Here is a 12211-nt window from a genome sequence, read left to right as displayed (position 1 = left end):
TGTGATGAGCTGTGCCTGGTTTTCTCCAGACATAGCGCTTTGCATTCAGTCCAAAGAGTTACTTTTTTGTCTCATTAGACCACATAATATTTTGCCTTATGCGCTCAGAGTCAGAATCCAGGCGTACTGTCATGTGCCTTTTTCTAAGGAGCGGCTTCCTTCTGTCCACTCTCTCATGAAGCCCAGATTGGTGAAGTACTGTAGAGACTGTTGTCCTTCTGGCAGGTTCCCATCTCAGTCAAGGAACTCTGTAGTTCTGTCAGAGCGGTCATTGGGTTCTTGGTCACCTCCCTGACCAAGGTCCTTCTTGCCCGGTTGCTCAGTTTGGTCATACGGCCAGCTCTAGGCAGTGTCCGAGTAGTTCCATATTTTTTCTATTTCCCAATGATGGAGACCACTGGGCTTTTTGAAACTTTCAACAATCTAGGAGTATTGGTTTTATACCCTTCCCCAGATATATGCCTTATCACAATTTTATCTTGAAAATGTAAGAACAATTATTTGGACTTCATGGTATAGTTTCTGCTCTGACATGCACTCTCATTTGTGGGACCTTAAAGAGACAGGTGTGTTTCTTTCTAAATCATGTCCAAACAATTGAATTGACCACAGGTGGACTCCAATCAAGTTTCAGTGACATCTTAAGGATGATCAAAGGAAATTGTGGAAAGACTTGAAGATTGGTGTTCATGGCCGCTCCTCATCTAACTTAACAGAGCTTGAGAAAATCTGAAAGAAAGAATGGGAGAAAATCCCCAAATCCAGATGTGGAAAGCTGATAGACACATTTTTTAAATTTGATTTCATTTTATTTAGCTAGGCAAGTCAGTTAATAAGAACAAAATCTTATTTGGTGTCCCAATGCATACCCAAGACCACTCAAAGCTCTAATCGCCGCCAAAGGTGCTTCTACAAAGTACTGACTAAGGGGTGTGAATACTTATGTAAATTATATAATTCTGCATTTCATTTTCTAAAAACATATTTTCACTTTGTCATTATGGGGTATTGTGTGTAACAGCTTGTAACACAATGTGTAATAAGTCAAGGAGAATGAATACTTTCAGAAGTCACTTTATCAATGTGAATGCTATAGCCTACGTTTAACAATGTACAGTATTTCAATATTAAAGTAATGCAATTAGAATAATGTGGACTGTAAACATGTTCAACATATTTAGCAAATATAGGGCAGGCTATTTAACAAACTAGGCTAAATGGACTTACATTCTAATTGTAGTTGATGACAATGTAATACATAAAATACTGTAAATACACAACTTGAAGCAACTACATAGACTGAATATACCAAACATTAATTACACCTTCCGAATATTGAATTGCACTCCCTATTACCCTCATAACAGCCTCAATTCATCAGGGCATGGGCACCACAAGGTGTCGAAAGCGTTTCACAGGGATGCTGGCCCATGTTGACTCCAATACTTCCCACAGTTGTGTCAAGTTGGCTGGATGTCATTTGGGTGGTGGACCATTCTTGATACACATGGAAAACTGTTGAGTGTGAAAAACCTAGCAGCATTGCAGTTCTGGCCCCAACCCTTGTGCCTGGCATTTGCACCCATACCCCATTCAAAGGCACTTAAATATTTTGAATGGCACACATACACAATTTATGTCTCAATTGTTTCAAGGCTTAACAACCTTTGTTTAACCTGTCTCCCCCCTTCATCTACACTGATTGAAGTGGATTTAACAAGTGACATCGATAAGGGATCATAGCCTTCACCTGGATTCACCTGGCCAGTCTATGTCATGGAAACAGCAATGTTTTGTATACTCAGTGCGTTTAGCCATGGAGCATGTTCTGATTGGCAACCGGAGCACAGTCTCATCACTCTAATTAATGTTGTTTCGTGGTAATGTTCTATCTGGGCTGTGTTTACATTTCTGCTCATTACTCACACATCTCCATTTCCCATCGCTCCATTTCTCCATAATTATTACTGATGGGAGATGGAGATAAACACCGGCATGTAATGTGGTTACGTTGTTTTAGCTTTAGCATCTGCTTACATGGAGGTGGGTAAGGAGAGAGGTTTAGCCATAGGACAGGGAGCAGGTGGAGATGGTAGAGGTCCACTTAATCCTACCCAAAGTGCGCCCTCTACAGCCTATTCAGACCATACCTAATTCATTATTAGTTTGTTTTTGTCTCCACAACAAGAACATATCTTAAAGTGGCAGCCCTGAGGATTTATTATGTTGTAAATATTACCAATAAAGAGACTCAATCTCATCAAAAGCTACTGACATATCGAGCGGCTAATGCTTGGGGTTTGAAGGTCAAAAATGCATTTAGTCAGCTATGAAATGTATTCACAATGTGTCTTCTTGCCTTAGATTACAATATCTTCATGCTAATCATTTCATTTATTGACCTCAGAGGGAAGTTTTTGTTGCTTGAGAACATGTACTTTTCATGAATTCATTATCATGGCTCACAGATGCATGAGCACTGATCATGGCTCCATGTGATCACATACCTTGGGTAAGTGAGAAATACAGGACTTACACACACACACATTGGCATGTTAGACAGAGTCAATGACCTTTCAGGAAATGTCTGTTCTTTCTTCAAATCAAATTGTATTTGTCACATTCCCCCGAATACAACAGGTAGACCTTACCGTAAGATGCTTACTTACAAGCCCTTAACCAACAATGCAGTTCAATAAATATAGTTTTTACTAAATAAATTAAAGTAAAAATGTAATAAAAAGTAACACAATAAAATAACTATAATGAGGCTATATACAGGGGGTACAGGTACTGAGTCAATGTGCAGAGGTACAGGTTAGCCAAGGTAATTCGTACATGTACGAAGGATAAAAGTACTATGCATTGATAATAAGCAGCGAGTAGCAGCAGTGTAAAAATAAAGGGGGGGTGGGGTTCAATGTAAATAGTCCGGAAGGCCATTTGATGAATTGTTCAGTCTTATGGCTTGGGAGTAGAAGCTGTTAAAGAGCCTCTTGGACCTAGACTTGGCGCTCCGGTACCACTTGCCGGGTGGTAGCAGAGAGAACAGTCTATGACTAGGGTGACTTTCCTTCCTTCTACAGTAATCTGAGTGCCAAACATGGCAGAAAAGTTGTATCAGAAATAAAGAGGTTTCACAGAGAGCAGGTTGTTCTGTTGTGAATATTGCTCTGTTGTAAAGAAAGGCAGGAAAGCTTGGCTCAGGTTATGTGGGTGCAGGGCTTGTAACACGCCATACTGAGAAATATTATTTCCAAGCAAAAAATACATTGAGTACAATACAATACTATGGGAGCTTAGATAAAATTACAATGTCTCAAAATGAACATCCTGTTTTGCAGAAGTTGTTCTGATAAAGGCCATTGCTTTTGAATTCATTTCAGAATTTTAGTGTGCAGTTCTTCCCTGAGGTGCAGACTAATGGTTAGTGTTGAATTCGCATTATGCTCAATTATCGGCAATGCAACATTATCGCAACAACGCTGCTCCAGACCATTAGCAATAATTACCATCCATAACAAAATATATTGGACAACTCTTTGAGTCGGGACAAGATAATTCCGTTTGAAATTACCTAAAATGTACATCCATTCTAAAGAATATGTCTGGAGAAGATTTTAAATAATTTGCAATGATATTCCAACCGTAGAATTGAATCATTCTCTAAAGCCCTTAGGAATATCAAGCTTACTAGGAACCAAAAATGCCCTTCTTTTAACATGAACCAGGTTCCATCCACAAGAACAGGTCTTTTGCTGACAAATGTTCAAACATGGCATTTTTGATAAGCCAATGCATATGAAGAACTTTAGCTTCCTCTGGTTTTGGCAGACGTGATAGCCATGTTCTGCATGTAGAGATATGAATGACAGAATGTAAATGATGTAGTAGATAGATGCATTCTCAACCAACTCATGTCTACTGGAAGCATAGGCATCTACTCTGCTGCTGGATATCATATCAATACCATTTTGTTTACGCTAATACACAATGAGCTATGGATTTCATTCAGCACACCCAAATGTAACAGTATTCTTAACGCTAGATCTGCTGCTGCTGGTGGATAAACAGCAGAGTTGGGCTAGTCCCAGAGTGGGATCTTCCTTCCAGCCCTATGAAAGTTCTCCACTGCCTGTGAAACTGAAGCCCTCACTTCAGCAGCAGTTGAGCCTCCTCAGAGGAGGAAGGGGAGGAACATCCTACTCAGTGCATTCCATTAATTCCATTAAATTAAAAAAGTTATAATTTTTAAATAAAACTATACTAAAAATATTCACGTCACCAATTAACTACAGTAGCCTCAACAGCACTTTCTAGGGTAGCACCATGGTGTAGCCAGAGGACAGCTATTTTCTGTCTTCTGGGTTCTTTGACTTCAATACAAACATAGGAGGCTCATCGTTCTTACCCCCTTCTATAGACTTCAACAGTAACTATGACAACTTCCGGAGGAGGTCCTCCAACCAATCAGAGCTCTTGCAGCATGAACTGACATCAAAGGATCATAATTAATCTAGTACTGAATGCATTCAGAAAATATTCAGACCACTTCCCTTTTTCCACATGTTGTTACGTTACAGCCGTATTCTAAAATGGATTCATTTCATTTTCAATCCCGTCTCAGAGCTCTACGGACAATTCCTTCGACCTCATGGCTTGGTTTTTGCTCTGACATCCACTGTTAACTGTGGGACCTTATATAGACAGGTGAGTCCAATCAATTGAATTTACCACAAGTGGACTCCAATCAAGTGTAGAAATAACTCAAGGATGATCAATGAGAAACAGGATGCACCTGAACTCAATTTTGAGTCTCAATACAAAGGCTCTGAATACTTACGTAAATGTGATATATTTGTATTTATTTTTGTATACATTTGTAAACATTTCTAAAAAGCTGCTTTTGCTTTGTCATTATGGGGTATTGTGTGTACCTGTATATTGATGAGAGGGAAAAAAAACAATTTAATCAATTTTAGAATAAGGCTGTAACGTATCAAAATGTGAAAAAAGTCAACGGGTCTGAATACTTTCCAAATGCACTAGTCAGCAATGCAGTGTGTAAAGCGTGATGAGTAGTTGACTCACAGATAGATAAAGACACTAGTTGATCAAGTTTCAAACAAGTTAATTTCTTTAAGAATTAAGAAGATACAGTAGAGAAAGAGAGAGAGGGAGAGAGAGCTAGCTGTATTTCTTTGTATTGCTTTCCTTTTTAGTTTACTGGCTAAGGCTATCCCACACGGCAACACTTCCAAGTCAAGGTAAGCTCGGTTTTAATCATTTACACCGGAGCACGCCGGTGTTACTGCTAAACTGCTTTCTGTACACTGTACTGCGTGATGCACACATGGACTGGATTGTGGGTTTACTAATGCATTAGTTCCAGTTTTTTTTACTATAGCGTTAATATGGTAACAACGATGTAGGCTGTGTAGCGGTTAGCGCTCATGTATGAAAGTTTGGCTTGGAGAGGTATTTCTGCCTGGTCACAAACAGCTGTTGTGTTGTGCACTGAAGGTGAGAGGAAGAGAGCATGTAGATGTGAGAAGGAATTATACAACGAGCAAACTGATGATGCTGTATGTGGCTGCTATGAAAGTGAACTGAGTCTGCAGGTGATCAGGGGTGTATTCATTCTGCTGATTCTATTGCAAAATGTTGCTTCAACGGAAGCAATTGAAACAAAATGGGGAAGGAACTACCTGAATTTGTCCAATATAAACTTTTGCTTTAGTTGCTAAATGGAATGCTTTGCAACTGTTTGGACTAATGCTTAAGCACCCCGGATCGGCTAGATGCAGGCACGACCGCGCAAGAAGGTGTTGAATGTGTCACTGTCTGTCACCTTGATTACTCCTATTTGTCTCTCAACCTGTGCAGCTACGTTAAAAACTTTCATTTGTAGACTCGTTGTTGCAACCTCATGATGGGTATAGTGCAAAATAATGTAGTAGCCTAAACCTATCAATGTTACATTGAGCTAGGTGAATGGAATATGAATGGCAGTCATCCAATATGCTGTAATAGAAATAAGGCCACGCTCATAAAAAAATGAAATGCCTGACACCCCACAGCCCAGCCCATAGACAGAACACAGCTGACAGGATACAGACTCTCTCCAGCCTCTCCTTCTCGTTGTCTGTCTTCTTTGGTCTCTGGTGAAGCATTGATTACTTGGTGTTGATAACAAGTCACATCTAAAGACGCTGCCCACTTGCAGAGCGGCTAAAATGCCTATGACTAAGTCAAAGATAGAGAAGCAGAGGAAAAATGGAAATGTACAGCATCATCAGTCATATCTAATAGACTGCCTGCAGTGGCAGCAAACAATATTACGTGCCACTTTATAAACTGGCCCATGATCAATATACAGTGAATTGACTCAAGGTCACACCACTACTACTAGCTAAGCATGCAAGCATGCACATTGAACAGCTGTGGTCTCATGCTTTCTCCAAAACAGTTAAGGAAACTGTGTCAATGATTGGAATGTAATGTTCACAAAATGATGCCTATTTGCATCCCAAAAGAAACACCTGAGCCATCGAAACACAAAGACTGATATACAAAGAGAGCTAAATTAAGCCAAGCTTTACATGAGAGTATGGATTTTTCGAAGCTCCTTCCTCCACAGTAAGACCTCTTGCTTCTCCCTCTCATCCCTATTTATTTTCCTTTTTGCTTGGCGTTCGCAGAACAGTGTCAGACTAAAATGAATAGGCAAAGCTAAATTATTGACTGAAACTAGATGATTATGGAATGTACTGTACGATGGGTAATTTACAGATGTCTCGCAGTACAAATGTATTGCTGAAATCAATAAATGTTGCCTTCACTTTGGACTTGCTTGCTTCCCTGCCTGCTGTAATGTTTGACAAGATTATTTTTCCCCCGGCTTGGCTCTGTTTGCTGAGAGCTGGCTTTCTCTCCCCCGTCCAGTGAAGAAGGGGGTCTGTCGGCCATTACTGTGATTTTCTCTGTCAACAACAGTGCTTGAGGAAGGAACATTTTGACTGCCACCAGTTACCGAGAAGAGGATATATGGTAGGCTCAGACCTTCACTGTCCCTTACTTCAGTTATAACTTTAATGTAAACACTTGAATACATTAAAATCACAATCAAAGTACATGTAGTCCCACTTGGTGGATATGAATTGGGGGAACAAAGACTCTCTAGGAGTCTTAGGGGATACCATTTAGAATATTCAGTGCAATATTTTGAGAATGAGGGCCTCAGGGGACTACTTTTAAAGCGGGAGTAACAATACTGAATGTTTAAAATACATAGTTATGAGATTGAGGCTCTGAGGGATACTTCTAAAGCAAGAATAACAATACTGAACATCTAAAACCTTCAGGACCCAGCTGATCACCACTCCTTCCCTTTGATCCACAGGTCAGTAGAAAGTATATTTTACAGACAGCCTTGAGATCAAACCGTGTGTTTACAGTATCTTACAGTACCCGGGGCAGGCAGACAAAACAAAACATCTGCTCCGTTAAACAAAAGTCATCAACAAAAACCTGACTTAGACCAAACAGAAGATATACCACAAAGTAGTCCTGCACGGGTCCATTATTTGGAGCCGCACCTGCCCCACGCCGGCCACATAAATTCCCGAGCACCACCTGATATCCGATATCAGGACAGATTTTTCTCCTCAACCCGACCCACCCACGTATAATTGTTTTCCGAGAGATGATCAGTGACCGTCCAAATAACAAATGTATTTACTTTTTATGACTCCAGAGCAGTAGGCTATTATTCCACTCCCTACCATTTTAAACTTGATATGGCCTGTGTATGGACTAAATTAACGAAAGGCTAAATTAACATATTTAATTGATAATAAACTGAATTAGCCTATCATAAACAAAAACCTGCTTTCACTTTTTGCTGGCCGTCTGTCCATATACCGTGTTGTTGTCCTTGTCCACAATGTCTCCAAAATCCTTAAAAACCAAACCAGGGTTTTCACTCACACCGCACCTGTTTCCAGGATTTTGTATTTCATAACCTTTCTTTATATTTCTTCCGATTAGGCCTACGTTAGCCATTTTCGTGTGAGCTAGGCTAGCCAGAGAAAGTACATTTGGCAACGTATTCTCACGTGGGGGGATTAAACATATGTTTCAGCACCACACAACTAATGGACAGGTCCACAATCCACTGCGTGTGTGGCTGGTAGCCTATATGTCTGCCTCACTGCTCACAGAATGGAATTCGCATCCCAATGCAACACAACAAGCTCCTGGGTTTGTAAAACAAATATTATTTTGATTTAAAAAAATTCCAACCCACAATATAATTGTTTTGAACTGCGAGCCAACCCACTATTTGAAATAATGTTTTCATTCCACCCGCCAGCTGATTTTTTTTGTGGGTCAACCGTGTGGAACCGAGGGTATACGAAATGTATGCAGAACATGCACCAGGTGGTGACCAATTACAGGTGGGGATACCGTCAACAACCTTCTAGAATTGGAGCACATAAACCAATGAATTGGAGAGAGATGCTGCCAGTTGACTTGAGGAGGAGGCGGTGGAGAAACAGCTGAGAGTGGATCTACCTCTCTACCAAAGCACCAAAAAGCATATTTTCAGCATTCAGCAAATCTACTTGGCAAAGAGGTGGTCAATCTGCCTTGAGAAAGAGGTGGAGGGGAAAGGGAGAGAGTGAAAAAGAGTCAGAAATGGATTTGACATTTCAATCTGGCCGTCTGTAAACTGAAGGGGCAACATCCGGTCCATTAGTATTCAACCGGCTGCAACACACTAGATCTGATCTCATCACACTCCTGTATAATTATAGGCAGTGGCAGAAGATCTCCTTTTAGACCTATGCCAGCCTGCCCTGGGCCAGCAGCATGGCCATGGCCTGACACTGGGAGTGCTGTCTGTTTTGCATAAGTAGTTATACTACGTTATGTATTGTTGTAGTATCTTGTTAACATGCTGTTATTTCAGTGGTCATGGCAAATGGTCTTCAATGTGATATGAGTGAAATTAATGTGTGGATTGAATTTCTGTATGTTAAATCCATTACCAGATATCTAAACTACACCTATGAAAAGTGAATGCAAGAATAGATGGAGAGAAGATTCTTACCGATTGATGCTGTTGCAGGGACTGCAACAGCCTCCTTCGACACTACAGACAGTCACGACACAGGAAAAGAAGAAGACACAGTGAATATTGAACTCCAAGCATCACAAATGTACACCCTAGAAAATGTTACAATCTATAGTTTGATTTCTCAACATGTTCTACTTTGAAGAGACCAGAAAGAGCAATATCGCATTGCCTTATGTAGATACACTACAAAGCAGGCTTCTTCCGAGTGGTATGGCTGTACCTGAGTAGTAGGAATTCAAAAGGGATTTGCTTTGCAGGGTTTTGCCTTGCACAGAGAAGGAGCAGGGAGAGGGGGATGCTGAGGGAAGAAACACAAGGGGGAGATGTTAAAGACCTCGAAGACACAGCAACACAGCAAACAGGATGCAATATCCAGACACAATGCACTCTCTCTACTGCAGGAGAGGGTATCGCTTGTTGATTTTAATGCTCTGATAGGGGAAAATGTTGTTGACTATTGTGATTGTTTTTAATGTATTGTATTGTATTGTGCTCTTTCTATTTACACGCGGACTACCTCCTGCTGACCATGTCCACCTCGCAAAAGAGGTTTCGAAACTCAAAGGGTATTTTCCTGGTTAAATAAAGGTTAATTAGACAGACATGCAGGTAAGTCTACAGTACATTAACCAACTATCCCAAAGGAGACAGTGAGAAGTGAGAAAGAGCAAATGTATGTACCACAAGTGAGCAGACCATGATGGGTTCAGAAAACGGCACCATATGGTGAAAGAGATGAGTTCTCACCTTCAACAACTCACATTACAAGCCTATCAAACACGAAATGCGGACAAATGGGATTCTGACACATGGAGTTTTTACAATAATCGACGTGATATTACATACTGCTATGCAAACCATTTATCCACAGACTAGCTCCTTCATCTCACTCTGACGATGTGCTTTACATGCTAATGCGCAACAGTATCTCCTCTACTCAAAGATAAAATCTCATGGATTTATGCATACTGTATGCTAATGTAGCAAAGATGCTAAACTTTACAGTACTAACTGCACGTTAAAAGTGCTTTCGCAGCAATGTAGACGAGATACCAGCAAAAGATGTTTCACGAGAATGCAATAAGAGAAAAGGTTATTTACCTGCGTCCCTGTAAATATTAGATCCCAATGCTGCGTTGGCATTTTTCTCTGCCTCATTAGGTACAAACAGTGCCCAACACCCCTGGTACTATCCTATTCTGATGGCCACATTACACTCCATAAATAATGATAGGGAGGAATAATGAATTTGATGTTGTACGGGAAGAATACTGATATGAGAGGGAGAACATTCTGTGTTGGAGGCTTTGCATACTTAGATGTACAGATATCAGATGTTACCTACAGAGTTTTCATCTGTATTTTTTGTAGCTGTCTACAAACAACCACAGACAGGCGCTAAAACCGGCTCAATGAGCTGTACACCACCATAAGCAAACAGGAAAACGCTCATCCAGAGGTGGCACTCCTAGTGGCCAGGGACATTAATGCAGGGAAACTGAAATCAGTATGTTAAACGTGCAACCAGAGGAAAACAATTCTAGACCACCTTTACTCCACTCAAAGAGATATAGAACGCTCTACCACGCCCTCCATTTGGCAAATCTGACCATAATTCTATCCTCCTGATTCCTGCTTACAAGCAAAAACTAAAGCAGGAAACACCAGTGACCGGTCTATAAAAAAGTGGTCAGACGAAGGAGATGCTAAACTTCAGGATTGCTTTGCTAGACAGACTGGCATATGTTCCGGGATTCTTCCGATGGCTTTGAGGAGTACACCACAACAGTCACTGGCTATATTAATAAGTCCATCGAGGACGTCGTCCCCACAGTGACTGTGTGTACATACCCCAACCAGAAGCCATGGATTAAAGGCAACATTCGCACTGAGCTAAAAGGGTAGAGCTGTTGCTTTCAAGGAGTGAGACTCTAACCCGGAAGCTTATAAGAAATCCCGCTATTCCCACTGACAAACCATCAAAAAGGCAAAGCGCCAATACAGGATTAAGATCAAATCATACTACACCGGCTCCGACCCTCGTCAGATGTTGCAGGGCTTGCAAACTATTACAGAGTACAAAGGGAATCACAGCCGAGAGCTGCCCAGGGACACAAGCCTACCAGACGAGCTACATCACTTCTATGCTCACTTCGAGGCAAGTCGCCTCTCCCTGTCTGAGTCTGTAATACCAACATGTTTCAAGCAGACCACCATAGTGCCCAAGAACACTAAGGTAACCTGCCTAAATGACTACCGACCTGTAGCACTCACATCTCACTCACATCTGTAGCCATGAAATGCTTTGAAAGGCTGATCATGGCTCACAACAACATGATCCCAGAAACCCTAGACCCACTCCAATTTGAATACCACACCAACAGATCCACAGATGATGCAATCTTTATTGCACTCCACACTGCCCTTTCACACCTGGACAAAAGGAACACCTATGTGAGAATGCTATTCATTGACTAGAGCTCAGAGTTCAACACCATAGTCCCTTCAAAGCTCATCACTAAGCGAAGGACCCTGGGACTAAACACTGCTTGGTATGGCAACTGTTCGGCCTCCAACCGCAAAGCACTGCAGAGGGTAGAGCTTACGGCCCAGTACATTACCGGGGCCAAGCTTCCTGCCATCCATGACCTCTATACCAGGCGGTGTCAGAGAAAGGACCTAAAAATTGTCAAAGACTCCAGCAACCCTAGTCATAGACTGTTCTCTCTGCTACCACACAGTAAGCGGTACCGGAGCGCCAAGTCTAGGTCCAAGAGGCTCCTAAATAGATTCTACCCCCAAGCGATGAGACTCCAGAACAGCTAATCAAATGGCTACACAGACTTTTTGCACTCCCCCCCCCCTCCATGCTGCTGCTACTCTTTGTTATTATCTATGCATAGTCACTTTAATAACTCTACCTACATGTACATAATTACCTCAATTTACTCGACACCGGGGGCCCTGCACATTGACATTGACTCTGTACCCCCTGTATATAGCCCGACTATTGTTATTTACTGCTGTTCTTTAATTATTTGTTATTCTTATCTCTTACCTTTTTTGGGG

General features: G+C 41.3%; 1 protein-coding gene across 1 annotated transcript in view; it reads right to left on the bottom strand.

Moving 5' to 3' along the window:
- Positions 1-12211, bottom strand: part of LOC115144747 (receptor-type tyrosine-protein phosphatase T-like) — a 184927-nt gene that overhangs the window by 141832 nt on the left and 30884 nt on the right. The window contains exons 6-7 of the mRNA XM_065021624.1: positions 9363-9440; positions 9116-9157 (exon numbers count right to left, since the gene is read on the bottom strand). Coding sequence (XP_064877696.1) covers positions 9116-9157; positions 9363-9440 — 120 coding nt within the window. The remainder of the gene's footprint in view (positions 1-9115; positions 9158-9362; positions 9441-12211) is intronic.

The sequence above is a fragment of the Oncorhynchus nerka genome, linkage group LG2 (assembly GCF_034236695.1).
Source record: "Oncorhynchus nerka isolate Pitt River linkage group LG2, Oner_Uvic_2.0, whole genome shotgun sequence".
Taxonomy (NCBI): Eukaryota; Metazoa; Chordata; class Actinopteri; order Salmoniformes; family Salmonidae; genus Oncorhynchus; species Oncorhynchus nerka.
This window is presented reverse-complemented; position numbering and strand designations above follow the sequence as displayed.